The sequence below is a fragment of the Oncorhynchus mykiss genome, chromosome 22, assembly GCF_057628025.1.
Source record: "Oncorhynchus mykiss isolate SJ-2025 chromosome 22, ASM5762802v1, whole genome shotgun sequence".
NCBI lineage: Eukaryota > Metazoa > Chordata > Actinopteri > Salmoniformes > Salmonidae > Oncorhynchus > Oncorhynchus mykiss.
The window spans coordinates 43008529-43025914 of NC_143043.1; the positions used below are offsets into that span (position 1 = coordinate 43008529).

Below are 17386 nucleotides of genomic sequence, written 5' to 3' on the forward strand. Positions count from 1 at the left end.
TAAACAACACAATGTAACTCCAAGTCAATCACACTTCTGTGAAATCAAACTGTCCACTTAGGAAGCAAAACTGATTGACAATAAATTTCACATGCTGTTGTGCAAATGGAATAGACAACAGGTGGAAATTATAGGCAATTAGCAAGACACCCCCAATAAAGGAGTGGTTCTGCAGGTGGTGACCACAGACCACTTCTCAGTTCCTATGCTTCCTGGCTGATGTTTCGGTCACTTTTGAATGCTGGCGGTGCTTTCACTCTAGTGGTAGCACGAGACGGAGTCTACAACCCACACATGTGGCTCAGGTAGTGCAGCTCATCCAGGATGGCACATCAATGCGAGCTGTGGCAAGAAGGTTTGCTGTGTCTGTCAGCGTAGTGTTCAGAGCATGGAGGCGCTAACAGGAGACAGGCCAGTACATCAGGAGACGTGGAGGAGGCCGTAGGAGGGCAACAACCCAGCAGCAGGACCGCTACCTCCGCCTTTGTGCAAGGAGGAGCAGGAGGAGCACTGCCAGAGCCCTGCAAAATGACCTCCAGCAGGCCACCAATGTGCATGTGTCTGCTCAAACGGTCAGAAACAGACTCCATGAGGGTGGTATGAGGGCCCGACGTCCACAGGTGGGGGTTGTGCTTACAGCCCAACACCGTGCAGGACGTTTGGCATTTGCCAGAGAAGATTGGCATTTGCCACACCAAGATCTTCACAGATGAAAGCAGGTTCACACTGAGCACGTGACAGACGTGACAGAATCTGGAGACGCCGTGGAGAACGTTCTGCTGCCTGCAACATCCTCCAGCATGACCGGTTTGGCGGTGGGTCAGTCATGGTGTGGGGTGGCATTTCTTTGGGGGGGGCGCACAGCCCTCCATGTGCTCGCCAGAGGTAGCCTGACTGCCATTAGGTACCGAGATGAGATCCTCAGATCCCTTGTGAGACCATATGCTGGTGTGGTTGGCGCTGGGTTGAGTGTGACTCCAAATCCAGACCTCCATGGGTTGATAAATTTAATTTCCATTGATAATTTTTGTGTGATTTTGTTGTCAGCACATTCAACTATGTAAAGAAAAAAGTATTTAATAAGAATATTTCATTCATTCAGATCTAGGATGTGTTATTTTAGTGTTCCCTTTATTTTTTTGAGCAGTGTTTTAACTCTGAATCTAAGGCTGTATTAGTCCGTTGAGTATTTCTAAACAAACAATGTATAGCTTCAACATGTTTAAAACGGTCATGCCGATCTCATGGACTGTCTCTTTTAGTTATACTGTAGATCTGTCATTCAAATTGAAAGCAAGTCTAAGAAGCGGTAGATCTGTTCTATGTGCACTATTTCTATGCTTCCCGGTTTAGATGGTACAATGATTCTCTACACTATACTTGCTTGTTTTGTCAAATAAACTGAAATTAAGCGAACTACTTGAATTTCGGCAACCAGGAAATGGCGGAGCGGTTTATGCATAGAGCACCTTTAATTTTTTGAACCACTGTTGGCATTTTGAAGCATGCCCTTGATTAAAGCCACAAACATTGACATTGTATGGGGGATGGGGCTGGGTAAATGTAACCACAGAGCTATGGATGCCAGGGTTGACTGTCCATGAGATTGAAATGATAGGTTTGAATGTTTACAAATACTCACATGACAACACAAACATAAACAATGGAGTAAAACAAACTAATATTTTTCGTTAAGACATTTGCATTATGTCAGTTCCCACATATTTAGGTGACTTATTGTGGGAAATGGGACTGACATTTGTATTTCTCTTGAGAAAGAGAACAATTGATTCAGTATAATATTGGCAGTTCAATGTTTAAACTCACTTTCCTGAAGTGTGCTGATTATTATCATAATAAAAAACAGCATTTTGTGTTTTTGTATGGCACTACAGACGGTAGACTAATAAAAGGTAGACTCCTAAATGGTAGACTCCTAAATGGTAGACTCCTAAACGGTAGACACCTAAAAGGTTTACTCCTAAATGGTAAGAAATGGTCTCTGTTCTGTACATTCCTGCTTCCTCCGTGTGTCTTCAGCTGGTCCTCAGTGCCATGGGCACTCCTTTATGGTAAGTCACGATAGTACAACATTTTTTTATGACGATTGCAGACCTGCTTATTCATCAGGTTCCAGACAATGTGAATAACAAAACCCCATTGCTGTCGGTATAAAAGCCCCCTCGCAGCTCCAGGTCGTTGGACAGAAACCCACAAACAACATCAAACATGGGCAAGGTATGTTCAGATCAGCCAAATGTGGGTCAACCTGTCAGTCCTCTAACGCAACACAGTCATATTCATCTGGGATCCAACTAAAGGAACAGCAGACAGCTTGAAATGGGATTAAGATAAACAAAGATGGTTAATTAGATCATTACATATAGCAGGGTGACAGTCTTTTCAGGCATGATGATACATACAGCAGGGTGACTGAGTCTTTTCAGGCATGATGATACATATAGCAGGGTGACTGAGTCTTTTCAGGCATGATGATACATATAGCAGGGTGACTGAGTCTTTTCAGGCATGATGATACATATAGCAGGGTGACAGTCTTTTCAGGCATGATGAAAGCAACAGCTTAGTGTCACAAATCCTGTGTATTAGTAACAAAACTTCACAGAACTTCAGCAAACAACTTTAGAAAGTGAATTGAACGTTTGATATGTGGTCTCTTTTAGATCAGCCAGGACTGCCCTGACATGTCCTCCTACATGTCTCGCTGACAGTCCTGCAGGGTGGAGAGCGGCTGCTTCATGGCGTACGAGCGCCCCAACTTCATGGGAAACCAGTTCTTCCTGAGGAGGGAAGAGTACTCAGACGACATGCATATGGGAATGAGTGACTCGGTCCTCTCCTGCCGTATGATCCCTCAGGTAGGAGAAAGTCTCAGTGATCCATATAACTCAATACAATATCTCTGGGGATATTTTATCATCTGTGTGTTTCTGCTTAAACCAGCTTGATTTGATGTGATTTATTAGGTTCCCCATTAGCCGATGCCAATGACGACAGCTAGTCTTCCTGGGGTCCGACATGTAGCGAAAAATACATCAGACAAAAAACTTTACAATTGACATTCTGTAATTTCCTCTGTATATTGGTTTGGCTTGCTTGTGTTGTTTTCTAAACTAATGTGATTTTCTTCTGGGAAATCGCGATCTCCAAAACGCCTCTAATTCATGTTACAATAGATGCTGTAAGGAGCTATTGATGTCTACACAGTTGAATATGACAGAACATTTAAAATCAACACTATGTGGTATGTGGTAATAATATGAAACCTTTTATGATACACAAGTCTTAATTCATCTAGGTTCCAAACGGGATTTAACAGCCATGACAAACTTAATGTTCCCTACACTTTAGCAGAGAGCAACACTTACTAAGAGCAACTCGGTTTAAGTGCCTTGCCTAGGTGTACATTAGCGGATTTTTCACCTAGTCGGTGCTAGGATGCAAAACCAGTGACTTTCTGGTTACTGGCCCAACGCTCTTAACCGCTAGGCTACCTGGCACACTTTAATTGGAATTACAGATGTAAAGGAGTGGTGATTATGAGCATGATTTATTTTGCACAACTGCACAGAGGATCCTTCGGGATGGGAGCCTACGAGAAAGAGAACTTCAGAGGTCAGATGCACGAGATGATGGAGGATTGTGAGTCCTTCCAGGACTGTTACCGCATGGCCAACTGCGAGTACCCAGGTCATAGAGGGACACTGGCTGATGTACGAGCAGCCCCACTTCAGAGGCAGGATGATTTACATGAGGCCCGGAGAGTACAGAAACCTCAGGGAGATGGGAGATGCATCATGGAATCCTGTTAGGGTAGCCTAGTGGTTAGAGTGTTGGACTAGTAACCGGTTGCAAGTTCAAACCCCCGAGCTGACAAGGTACAAATCCATAGTTCTGCCCCTGAACAGGCAGTTAACCCACTGTTCCTAGGCCGTCATTGAAAATAAGAATTTGTTCTTAACTGACTTGCCTAGTTAAATAAAGGTAAATACATATTTTAATTTGTAGCCCTTTTCAATTGTGAAACACGTAGTGGAAATGCAATAAAATACCATCTCAGAACATTTTTGTATCTCCCCACCTTTATTGTAAATTATTGTGGTTTTTGTTGTATTTTCTGATTTATTTAGAATTTAATGACTGACTTTGGTTGTTCCTCTCAAAATACAACCAAAAATGATTTGTCCACTTGGCTGTAGTTGATTCCCCAAGACAAACCGTGGGTATTTAGTTCCCTTACTGAGATACTTCATCGATATGTTTTGTCAGCATTATATTTTTCAAGTCAATTTATTTATTTAAAAAAATGTGGGTTGCTTCAGATGTGCTATAAAATCTAAAATCACATTTTAAGTGAAATATAACATAATGACGTGACTTATCAATTAACATTTAAATACAATTTCAATCACATTCAGATTATGTATCACTGTTTGAATAAGCATTGGATCAAAACAAAATGACCAAATAGCATGAAAAGTTATGAAAGACTATTTCAAATACAGTTGTATTACTTATGGATAAACTAGATTTTCTGGCAGCACAGCTCTTTAGAGTAGAAAAAATACCAATGCAAATGTTGTAGCTACTATAAAATAGGTGTACATATATTCGTTTTTTTGTTTTGATTTTTACTCAGATCATTGGACTATGCACTTAGGCTTCAAGAAACAAATGGAAATATGTTTTGTTTTCAAGGCTAGCAGCATACCACCCTGCATACCACTGCTGGCTTGCTTCTGAAGCTAAGCAGGGTTGGTCCTGGTCAGTTCCTGGATGGGAGACCAGATGCTGCTGGAAGTGGTGTTGGAGGGCCAGTAAGAGGCACTCTTTCCTCTGGTCTAAAAAATATCCCAATGCCCCAGGGCAGTGATTGGGGACACTGCCCTGTGTAGGGTGCCGTCTTTCGGATGGGACGTTAAACGGGTGTCCTGACTCTCTGAGGTCATTAAAGATCCCATGGCACTTATCGTAAGAGTAGGGGTGTTAACCCTGGTGTCCTGGCTAAATTCCCAATCTGGCCCTCAAACCATCATGGTCACCTAATAATCCCCAGTTTACAATTGGTTCATTAATCCCCCTCCTCTCCCCTGTAACTATTCCCCAGGTCGTTGCTGCAAATGAGAACGTGTTCTCAGTCAACTTACCTGGTAAAATAACGGATAAATACATAAATAAAACATTGAACAATAAGCGTCCATAAACTAAACCTTGCGGAACACCGAAAGTTGAATTTGGTGTTCTGCAAGGTTCAGTGCTTGGAACCTTACCATTCTCTCCATATATGCCATCCCTTTGAAATAACCCGTAAACAATTAATGCTATTTCATTGCTATGCAGATGAAAGACAAATCTACTTGTCAATACAATCAGAGGATACATTAAAGACAAAGTATTTTCAGCACAAGCTACAGCCAGTGATTTGATGGTGCTTTAGGTATACAGTTTTATCTTTTATTATCAATATGTTCTCTCTTTTTTTTATGATGCCCTCTGCAATGCTATATATTTGATAGCAATGGTGCTTGGCCCTCTTAATTGATGCTTTTAGGTATTTTCTCATTTTCACAGATAGAATAAATGTTGTATACCATGTCATATCATATATTATACAATGTAAGTTATATTTCAGAATGAAGAGGAGGTATGTGATGATCAAGTAAGACAAATACTGTACATAGTGTTTTTGCATTTATTTGAACAATTGACAATCAGATGATTTAGCATATGTCGGTGATACGCCTCATGCTCATGAACCTCATGCCCTTGGCCCCCATGCCCATATCCTTGAAGCTCCTGTACTCTCCAGGCCTCATGTACATCATCCTGCCTCTGAAGTGGGGCTGCTCAAACATCAGCCAGTGGCCATCCATAACCTGGGCAGACTGGCAGTCAGACATGCGGTAACGATCCTGGATGGAGTCACAGTCATCCATCAGCTCCATGCTCTGACCTCCAAAGTTCTCCTTCTCGTAGATCTTCATTTTATAGGATCCTCTGTGCTGTTGGTGGAGATTTTTATTTAATTTAATTCATTCCAAAGTATGACAGTTTTAGAAGCGTAGTTTGTAATTTAAAGGAAGAAATGCTATTTCTTCCGTACCATGGGGATCATACGGCTGGACCTGATGCAGTCGCTCTGGCTCATGCCCATCAGGCGCTGGTTGTCGGGGTACTCTCCTCTTCTGACCAGCATCTGGTGTCCCATGAAGTTGGGGCGCTCGTAGACCATAAAGCAGCCGCTCTCAACCCTGCAGGAGTTGCACCTGCTCAGGTAGGAGGACATGTCGGGGCAGTCCTGGCTGGTCTCATAGGAACGACCCTGGAAGTTCTTGTCCTCGTAGAAGATGATCTGCAGAAAAGTTTTTAGAATGCTATACAACACCTATGCAGAATTAAGGTGCAGACACACATCAAAAGCAGTCATTTAGTTAGAATGATATGAACATTTGCTTAAATGCCACCTACCCTGCCCATGGTCATGGTGGCTGTTGGTTGTTTAAACTTGACTGTAAATGCTTGTGCCACCCTTGCCCTTTTATACTTTGTTAGATGCCCACAGCATATGTATCCACATTGTGTTCAATTCCTGAGTCATCACCATGTAATCTACTGTAAACTAAAGCAGGTTCAATATGATTGGTTTTAGTAGTGTTTGCATAATATTTTAAAGAGTTAGTATACCGTAGTAAATTAAACATGTAAATGTCTTGCCTATGGCTTTGATGATCATGGAACGTTAACTATGATTCCTAACTCTAAACAATTCGTACATCACCTAGAAGTAGAGATGGAGGTTGGCACACTGCCAACTGTGCCAACTGAGCAAAGCAAAAAGCCGCTTCACTGGGACACTGAGTATTGGTCTGCCCCTATTTTTGCTACGTTGCAGGAAATAACTCTGTGATACCTGGGGTTGCAATCTCATGACACCTGTTGCTAAGGTTTTCCATTTTTGGCCACAGAAAGTGCACGCAATTGTGATTATAACTTCATTGTTGGTACTAAATTGAACACTTCACACTTAAATAACAAATTAAAAAGGATTGCAGTCATTCCTATTTGTATTTGTTTTGATTAAGGATCCCAATTAGTTCCTGCCAAGGTAGCAACTACTCTTCCTGGGGTCCAGCAACATTAAGGCAGTTATATACAATTACAAATATGGCAGTACATTTCGTAAAACTTTTCACAACACATTAAGTGTGTGCCCCCAGGCCTAGGACTAAAGTACAATATTCCCTAGTCTAAGCTAAATCACTTGGAGTCAACAGTAATGTGTTGAATGCAAGCATTATGTAATATTTAAAAAATGATTCAGTTCAAGAGACAGAGTTATTGTATTTCCTCAAATACCATCAACATAAGCAGGGTTGGGAAGACTTTGTGAACGGATTTAATGAAGATTGCTTGGTATCCCATCCTCCCCTAGTGCCATTATTGGCACCAAAGGAATTACAAATATTTCCATTGGATTCTATTTTGTGTTGTGCTTTTCTGACTTATTTTAAGCAAAATACAATGAAGTTCCCGAGGTTTGATATGACTATTTTTACACAAAATTATTGAAAAACATGAGAATTAGATGAAACATTACAACAAAGTAGGTTGAAGAAAAAAAAAATATATATATATATATATAAAATAACATTTAAAAAAATAAAACAAAGCAGGTCAATACCAACAGTGATGCAGTGGTAGAAAATAGGTGGGTAAACTCTGTTTCCTGGTCAAGGTGAAAAAAGCAACACTCCCTATACTTTCAATTCATTTTTCTGCCAAACTGTTGGGTAAACTGTTGGGTAAACTTACTTGCGTTGACCCTGCACTACACCACTGGATCCCAACCTTAACCAAAGTCAGTGCCTTAAAGGGGCAATCTGCAGTTGCTACATCCATTTTTTGTACTTATAAATAAATGATACACACTCCATGATGCTTGAAGAATATAACTTAGAAATGCCCTATGAGCTTAGTTGTCTTACCCCATCAGAACCAAAAACATAAGGTTATTTTACTCTAATGTTTGTAAACAATGCGAATGTAAACAAACACTGTATAGCTTCAAAACATGGTTAAAACGATAATGTTGATATCATGGATGTTCCGTTCTTGCATCCATAGCTCTGTCTATGATTTGGAGTGGTTACATTTCTCCAGCCCAATCCCTCAGATTTGAATCTTTGTTTTCTTTTCAGCAATGTTCTACTTGCGATGTGCTAGACGGCTTGCTCAAAGTTGTAGTAAAAAAAAATAGACTGGGGCTGATTTGCTTGATCCTTCCTTGCTCCAGCTTTCTGCTCCTCTGATCGCAGCATCTTAGACACCTATTTAATCTTTACATGATTTCTGATACCATCACCAGGGTCCATATACTTCCCCTTCACTCCCCCTTGAAGAATGTGTTTGTTTCATATGATTGTGTTTTGCTTTTCGTGTATTGATGTGTATAGTGCAATTGATGTGTGTATAGATGTGTATAGTGTAATTGATGTGTATATAGATATATATAGTGTAATTTATTTGTTCTTAATTGACTAACCTGTATAAATAAAGGTAAAAACAAAAAAAAGACAGAACAGTCGATACATTCGCTGCCCTCATGCAGCTGTTCCCCATAGCAGCGGGTTTCAGTTGGCACTGCCCCAGATGCACACAATCTGGAATAATAACCATTTACAGACTGATTTAACAAACTTTACAGCACGCTATGCTGTGTTGCTGAGTTAGGCATTAAAAACAATGGACCATAGATCATTTAGCAATCAAGTTGAGTATAAAAGTGACAGGGGAGGATGAGTGAGCAAAGTACCAGTGTTGTCAGTGATAGGAGAAATCATGGGCAAGGTAGGATAACTATATATATTGTGGACTTCCATGGGTAGGTCAAAGACGCTGACACAAACAATTCAATACGTTATTAAGTAAAAATCATGTAAATTCTAAAATACAGACATGTGAGTGAACACACCTAGATCGAGTTCACATTTATGTATGTGATCATATTTTAATAACTTTATAAAAAAAACTAACTTCCTAGATCATCTTCTACGAGGACAAGAACTTCCAGGGTCGTTCCTATGAGGCCAGCAATGATTGCCCTGAGCTGACATCCCACCTGAGCAGGTGCAACTCCTGCAGGGTTGAGAGCGGCTGCTTTATGGTCTACGAGCGCCCCAACTTCATGGGACACCAGATGCTGGTCAGAAGAGGAGAGTACCCCGACAACCAGCGCCTGATGGGCATGAGCCAGAGCGACTGCATCAGGTCCAGCCGTTTAATCCCCATGGTAAGAAGAGCTAACGTGTCATGGTTCAATTCAGTGTGTTGTTTATTTCATTTACCACACATGGATAAGAAATTCCAATCAAATTCCCCAAAACAGCACAAAGGAAACTTCATGATGAGGATCTACGAGAAGGAGAACTTCGGAGGTCAGATGCATGAGATGATGGACGACTGTGACTCCATCCAGGAGCGTTACCGTATGTCAGACTGCCAGTCCTGCAACGTGATGGACGGCCACTGGCTGATGTACGAGCAGCCCCACTTCAGAGGCAGAATGATCTACCTGAGGCCTGGAGAATACAGGAGCCTGAGGGATATGGGCTTGGGCCCCATGGACATGAGAATCGGCTCCATCAGACGTATCATGGACTCCTGTTAAACCCCCATCAAACTCCACCTAATCCTAATAAATATATGCTTTTATCTGTTGTAAGACTTTTGCTCTTTTATTCCCTTCACAACACGTGTTCAGTATTGTACTTGTCAAATAGTGTAGACTTCATGTAGAAGCCTTACATCAATAGATACTGCATTAAGACTTCCCTTTCAACCAGATCTCGCACACTTGAGATGTACAATTCATATTTATTTTTTTAACGGATTGTACTCTAGGTTTGAGAGATGTTCTGGTTAGGGTTCCATCCCGAGAATAAATCCCTTTTTCTCCCAGGTAACCCAGTATTTCCCGCCAAAACCAGAAATGTAATTCTAAAGCTTTATAAAGCATATAAATGTCTAGATTTGATTAGAGCTTTGATCAGCATGAACTTTAAAATCTGATGCTATCTGAACCTGATGTGCCATATATTAAATACATTATTATGAGCCTTACTAACAACATTTAATGAGCCCAAGCCCAAAGAAGCCCAAATGATTGTGCCGTTATCCAGTACATATGTGATATAGGCACATTATGCACGACTGAAAAACATAAAAGCCAATAGATGTAGCAAGCTATATATGTTATCTTGGGTAAATAAATCAAACAAGCTTCAGTAGGCTAAACTTTTTGAGTATCAACTGTATTACTGTACTGTATTGTATTATACTGTATTTTCTGGACTGGAATTATGCACATCATTCAAACGATGATAAAGAAGAAGAGAAAATGCAATACTGATGCAGCACATGTTACCTATGAATGTACAAGTATTGGCTAGCAAATTTGATTTTAATTCTGAAATACACTGCTCAAAAAAATAAAGGGAACAGTAAAATAACACATCCTAGATCTGAATGAATGAAATATTCTTATTAAATACTTTCACATGCTGATAACAAAATCACGCTAAAATTATGAATGGAAATCAAATTTATCAACCCATGGAGGTCTGGATTTGGAGTCACACTCAAAATGAAAGTGGAAAACCACACTACTGGCTGATCCAACTTTGATGTAATGTCCTTAAAACAAGTCAAAATGAGGCTCAGTAGTGTGTGTGGCCTCCACGTGCCTGTATGACCTCCCTACAATGCCTGGGCATGCTCCTGATGAGGTGGCGGATGGTCTCCTGAGGGATCTCCTCCCAGACCTGGACAAAAGCATCCGCCAACTCCTGGACAGTCTGTGGTGCAACGTGGCGTTGGATTGATGGAGCGAGACATGATGTCACAGATGTGCTCAATTGGATTCAGGTCTGGGGAACGGGCGGGCCAGTCCATAGCATCAATGCCTTCCTCTTGCAGGAACTGCTGACACACTCCAGCCACATGAGGTCTAGCATTGTCTTGCATTAGGAGGAACCCAGGGCCAACCGCACCAGCATATGGTCTCACAAGGGGTCTGAGGATCTCATCTCGGTACCTAATGGCAGTCAGGCTACCTCTGGTGAGCACATGGAGGGCTGTGCAGCCCCCCAAAGACATGCCACCCCACACCATGACTGACCCACCGCCAAACCGGTCATGCTGGAGGATGTTGCAGGTAGCAGAATGTTCTCTACAGAATCTCCAGACTCTGTCACTTCTGTCACATGTGCTCAGTGTGAACCTGCTTTCATCTGTGAAGAGCACAGAGCCCCAGTGGCGAATTTTCCAATCTTGGTGTTCCCCCACCTGTGGACGTCGGGCCCTCATACCCCCCTCATGGAGTCTGTTTCGGACCATTTGAGCAGACACATGCACATTTGAGGCCTGCTGGAGGTCATTTTGCAGGGCTCTGGCAGTGCTCCTCCTGCTCCTCCTTGCACAAAGGCAGAGGTAGCGGTCCTGCTGCTGGGTTGTTGCCCTCCTATGGCCTCCTCCACGTCTCCTGATGTACTGGCCTGTCTCCTGGTAGCGCCTCCATGCTCTGAACACTACGCTGACAGACACAGCAAACCTTCTTGCCACAGCTCGCATTGATGTGCCATCCTGGATGAGCTGCACTACCTGAGCCACTTGTCTGGGTTGTAGACTCCGTCTCATGCTACCACTAGAGTGAAAGCACCGCCAGCATTCAAAAGTGACCAAAACATCAGCCAGGAAGCATAGGAACTGAGAAGTGGTCTATGGTCACCACCTGCAGAACCACTCCTTTATTGGGGGTGTCTTGCTAATTGCCAATAATTTCCACCTGTTGTCTATTCCATTTGCACAGCAGCATGTGAAATCTATTGTCAATGAGTGTTGCTTCCTAAGTGGACAGTTTGATTTCACAGAAGTGTGATTGACTTGGAGTTACATTGTGTTGTTTAAGTGTTCCCTTTATTTTTTTGAGCAGTGTATAATAGGGCTTATTTGTAAAATTAGCAGGCTGACGCATATATACAGTTGAAGTTGGAAGTTTACATACACCTTAGCCAACTACATTTAAACTCAGTTTTTCACAATTCCTGACATTTAATCCTAGGAAAAATTCCCTGTCTTAGGTCAGTTAAGATCACCACTTTATTTTAAGAATGTGAAATGTTAGAATAATAGTAGAGAGTGATTCATTTCAGCTTTTATTTATTTCATTACATTCCCAGTGGGTCAGACGTTTACATGCACTCAATTAGTATTTGGTAGCTTTGCCTTTAAATTGTTAAACCTGGGTCAAACGTTTCAAGTAGCCTTCCACAAGCTTCCCACAATAAGTTGGGTGAATTTTGGCCCATTCATCCTGACAGAGCTGGTGTAACTGAGTCATGTTTGTAGGCCTCCTTGCTCACACACACTTTTTCAGTTCTGCCCACACATTTTCTATAGGATTGAGGTCAGGGCTTTGTGATTGCCACTCCAATACCTTGACTTTGTTGTCCTTAAGCCATTTTGCCACAACTTTGGAAGTATGCTTGGGGTCATTGTCCATTTGGAAGACCCATTTTCAGCCAAGCTTTAACTTCCTGACTGATGTCTTGAGATGTTGCTTCAATATATCCACACAATTCTCCTCTTATTATGCCATCTATTTTGTGAAATGCACCAGTCCCTCCTGCAGCAAAGCACCCCCACAACATGGTGCATCCACCCCCGGGCTTCACGGATGGGATGGTGTTTTTCGGCTTGCAACCCTCCCCCTTTTACCTCCAAATATAACAATGGTCATTATGGCCAAACAGTTCTATTTTTGTTTCCTCAAACCAGAGGACATTTCTTCAAAAAGTACAATCTTTGTCCCCATGTGCAGTTGCAAACCGTAGTCTTTTTTGTACTTTTGTACCTGTTTCCTCCAGCATCTTCACAAGGTCCTTTGCTGTTGTTCTGGGATTGATTTGTACTTTTCACACCAAAGTACATTCATCTCAAGGAGACAGAACGCGTCTCCTTCCTGAGCGGTATGACGGCTGCGTGGTCCCATGGTGTTTATACTTGTGTACTATTGTTTGTACAGATGAACGTGGTACCTTCAGGTGTTTGGAAATTACTCCCAAGGATGAACCAGACTTGTGAAAGTCTACAATTTATTTTCTGAGGTCATGGCTGATTTCTTTCGGTTTTCCCGTGATGTCAAGCAAAGAGGCACTGAGTTTGAAGGTAGTCCTTGAAATACATCCACAGGTACACCTCCAATTGACTCAAATTATGTCAATTAGCCTATCAGAAGCTTCTAAAGCCATGACATAATTTTCTGGAATTTTCCTAGCTGTTTAAAGGCACAGTCAACTTAGTGTATGTAAACTTCTGACCTACTGGAATTGTGATACAGTGAATTATAAGTGAAATAATCTGTCTGTGAACAATTGTTGGAAAATGACTTGTGCCATGCACAAAGTAGATGTCTTAACCGACTTGTCAAAACTATAGTTTGTTAACAAGAAATTTGTGAGTGGTTGAAAAACGAGTTTTAATGACTTCAACCTAAGTGTATGTAAACTTCCAACTTCAACTGTACCTTTCATAATATTTCCCCAAATGTTATTAGCCTAGCTCCTCTTTCTCTCTCTGTTGTTGCTTCATTCCTTTCTCGCTTTCAACAGTTAATTGAAATACGTTTCATTGTCCTTATCTTCATCATTCAAATGACAACCTTGAATAATACAGGACTAGAATTTGATGCAGAAGGCTTTAACTTCTCTTCATGAAGATTGAATGGTTACGGGTCTGAATAAATAACTGCTATATCCGTGAGTTCTATTGGCTGCTGTATTTAACATTCAGCAAAAAAAAAGGTTGCGTCCCTGTTCAAATTCTTTATTGATATCAGAAATGTAAGACAAAAATTATGTCTAGGAAGCTATTCTACTCTAGCTTTTCCGTGAAAGAGAGCTCAGCCGTGCACTGATTTAAAGCAATGATAGATATTCCAGTTATAGGCTGTTCTAAAACTCTGCAGCTGCAATAAAACATAAAACATCTTTATAATTCAAAAACAAGGTGACCCCCGAATGCCAGATGGAGATGGGTAAATTAGACAAGTATAAGGTCTTTATATTACTATAGCATAGGCTATGCTGCAGCAAATGTAGGCCTACAACAACAACAAAAAGTTACCGAGATGATAGGTCTACACATGCATAGTGAACTGAACTCCATACTGAGATGGCCTGTCTGTCCCCACCCTGAGCGTTGATGATTCATGCAGAGGCGTTAGAGAAGACAGATTTAGAGATCACATGTAATTTAACTGTTCCATTTCACGCCATGCTGTTCACATAAATAATGTTTATAATTTACTGGTTTCTCACAGTTATTTATCCCGGGAAAAGGACTGGTTTTGGGTGGTAAATCCCATAACCAGGTTTTTAAGCCTTGAGACAATTGAAACATGGATTGCAGTCAAGAACTGCAATGCTGCTGGGATTTTCATGCTTTACCACCCAAAGGACATCCAGCCAACTTGACACAACTGTGGGAAGCATTGGATTCAACATGGGCCAGCATCCCTGTGGAACACTTTGGACCCCTTGTAGAGTCCATGTAACAACGTATTGAGGCTGTTCTGAGGGAAAAAGGGAGTGCAACTCAATGTTAGGAAGGTGTTCCTAATGTTTTGTTTCCTCAGTATATGTTGAAGTATTACAAAAGAGAAGTCAACATGTGGATACAGTATATGGGAAGTTGGACAACAGGTTACTGAAACACCAGACATGTTTTTGTTTGACTCGGTGAGTGTCATATTTTTGTTAACTAACTTTTAAACTAACCCTAACCTTATCCAGTCACTAGCATGCCTGACCATAAACTGAACCTAAACTGGAGCTAGAATACTAACAGTTGTTCCGTTTCCCAAATGTTCACATGATGACATTTGAGAGTGAAAATAAGAGATTTGACTTTATTGGAGATAAACATTAGTATGTAATCCAAGAGAGTTAGACTGTGTATGGAATGGACATGTTGCTGTTGTAATGCAATCGCGAATAAGGGAGTCTGACAACGTTACTGCTGGTGTAAATGTCCAATGTTTACTTCACCAATAGCATTTCATACGTGGTGCATCTTGTGTCACACTTAATGATGTCCCCATACACCCCACTTATAGTGTACTAGTTCCGGTGTAACCCCCGCCCATCTTTATCCCCCTTCTTTTAATTTGAAACAACAACAATGTTCAATGTATCTCACAGGCCATTGTTGAACACCCATCTGTCTTCTTGTTTTGGAATGAACATAGTGGCCATACTTGGGATTGGGCTAGGGCTAGGGTTAGGGCTAGGGATAGGGTTAGGCCAGAATAATGACAAAGTGTTAAATATTTAATAACATTTCTAAGGAATATGTTTCAGAATGTATTCTACAATAATGAATAAAGACAGACACGAATGTCAAGTTCAATCGCCATATTGCTATAATACCTGATGTAACAACCATGTTTTTACATATATAGACTCAAAATTATACACTATATGTATAATACGTTGTCATGAATGTTTAGAAAATTCTGTTTTACTCTTTATATGTTGAACACAATATGGACACAGATGCACCTGCAACAGAAAAGCATAAAGAGACAGATAATAACCCTTTGAGTCCACACTGAGCAGTAGGCCCTGTGCTGTGTTGTTGAGTCAGGACTTTACACAATGAGAGGCCACAGATTCTTTGGGTGTTGGACAGGTATAAAAGTTAGGGCTAAAACAGACAGGAATTCAGTGCAGTCACAGTGCAGTCCTGAAAAACAAACGTCATCATGATGGGCAAGGTATGAACCGGAGCATCATTTTCCCTCTGTCTCTTCTATCTATATGTGATAGACTGTTTGACATCTACAACAATTTCAGAATGTCAGACATAGTTTTGGGGTAAATGTAGTTAAAGTTCAATGTTGATTTAGTTAATTATATATTGTAGCTTCTCTCTTCATGACAGTATTACTCACAGACCCTATGTCATCCCCAGATCATCTTCTACGAGGACAAGAACTTCCAGGGTCGTTCCTATGAGACCAGCTCCGACTGCCCTGAGTTGACCTCCCACCTGAGCAGGTGCCACTCCTGCAGGGTTGAGAGCGGCAACTTCATGGTGTACGATCGCCCCAACTTCATGGGAAACCAGTACTTCATGAGGAGGGGAGAGTACTCTGACTACCAGAGTATGATGGGAATGAGGGAATGCATCAGGTCCTGTCGCATGATCCCCATGGTAGGTTGAACGTTGGTAAATCTATTCTTGAAAATAAAGTATGTTTTGATGGTGGTATTCTCATACAAAATGAGTTTGTTAATAATTTCACTGATCAATAAAGTAACCCTATGATGTTCTTTCCTCCTAACAGCACCGTGGAAACTACAGGATGAGGATCTACGAGAGGGAGAACTTCGGAGGTCAGATGCACGAGATGATGGACGACTGTGACTCCATCCAGGAGCGTTACCGTATGTCCGACTGCCAGTCCTGCAACGTGATGGACGGCCACTGGCTGATGTACGAGCAGCCCCACTTCAGAGGCAGGCAGATGTACATGAGGCCTGGAGAGTACAGGAGTTTCAAGGATATGGGCATGGGAATGGGAGGCATGGGCGGTACGAGTGGCATGAGGTGCATGAGCATGAGGCGTATCATGGACAACATGTCTATGTAAATGCTCCAATGTTTAATGAAAAATGTATTTCTGTTTGGTCTCTGTGGGACGATTCATGAAAGGTTAAAAAAATAAAAAACAAAAAACAAAATCTGAGTTTGAGTGATTTGTTATCAGTGACATGGTATATTTACTTTAATTTAAATACCACATAAAATGTTTTTAAAAAATCATAACTATCTACTACATACTAATACATAATATATTGTTATACAAAAAAGCAAGAAATAAAATTCATACAAATAATAAGAAAATAATATAAAGAGTGAAAAAGGAGCATTTTTGTGCTTTTGAAAAGGAACAACATTTTTCTTCAAAATACTTATTAGAGTTTCTGAGACATGGTTACTTAACCTACATTTACAGAAAAAATGTAGTTGAATTTGATTTACTTCAACATAATTACATCTATAACAATTGGTGTATAATTAAAAACATAAATTAATTTTACAAGCTAGCTAGTTTCATCACCATAAAATAGTTGCTTACAATACTTTTATCAAAATAGTTTGTGAATTGTGACGTAGAAGTCCGTCACTGGCCGCGGGCAGCATTTGGTTCTTTAACGCACGCACACATTCATCACTCTTCCCTGCTCCGTTATAAGATAAGTTAACAATGTGGGTCGACACACAAATTAACTTCTGTCTTAGT

The 17386-nt window shown here is 41.0% G+C and overlaps 3 protein-coding genes across 3 annotated transcripts; 2 read left to right on the forward strand and 1 right to left on the reverse strand.

The window, feature by feature from the left end:
- The first annotated feature begins 15 nt into the window (after nucleotides 1-15).
- On the forward strand, nucleotides 16-9736 carry LOC110501820 (gamma-crystallin M3-like). The gene is made up of 3 exons (XM_036959241.2): nucleotides 16-2879; nucleotides 9062-9310; nucleotides 9407-9736. The coding sequence occupies exons 1-3, from the start codon at nucleotides 2760-2762 to the stop codon at nucleotides 9686-9688; spliced, it is 651 nt and encodes a 216-aa protein (XP_036815136.2). The 5' UTR covers nucleotides 16-2759; the 3' UTR covers nucleotides 9689-9736.
- LOC118943607 (gamma-crystallin M3-like) lies at nucleotides 5705-6504 on the reverse strand. The gene is made up of 3 exons (XM_036959243.2): nucleotides 6490-6504; nucleotides 6125-6373; nucleotides 5705-6023 (listed from the first exon to the last, which is right to left on the reverse strand). The coding sequence occupies exons 1-3, from the start codon at nucleotides 6502-6504 to the stop codon at nucleotides 5742-5744; spliced, it is 546 nt and encodes a 181-aa protein (XP_036815138.2). The 3' UTR covers nucleotides 5705-5741.
- Nucleotides 9737-15752: 6016 nt separating the features above from the next.
- Nucleotides 15753-16823, forward strand: LOC110501823 (gamma-crystallin M3-like). Its single transcript, XM_021579662.3, has 3 exons — nucleotides 15753-15853; nucleotides 16051-16293; nucleotides 16427-16823. Exons 1-3 carry the CDS (start codon nucleotides 15842-15844, stop codon nucleotides 16730-16732), a joined length of 561 nt encoding a protein of 186 aa, XP_021435337.1. The 5' UTR covers nucleotides 15753-15841; the 3' UTR covers nucleotides 16733-16823.
- The last annotated feature ends 563 nt before the right edge of the window (nucleotides 16824-17386 follow it).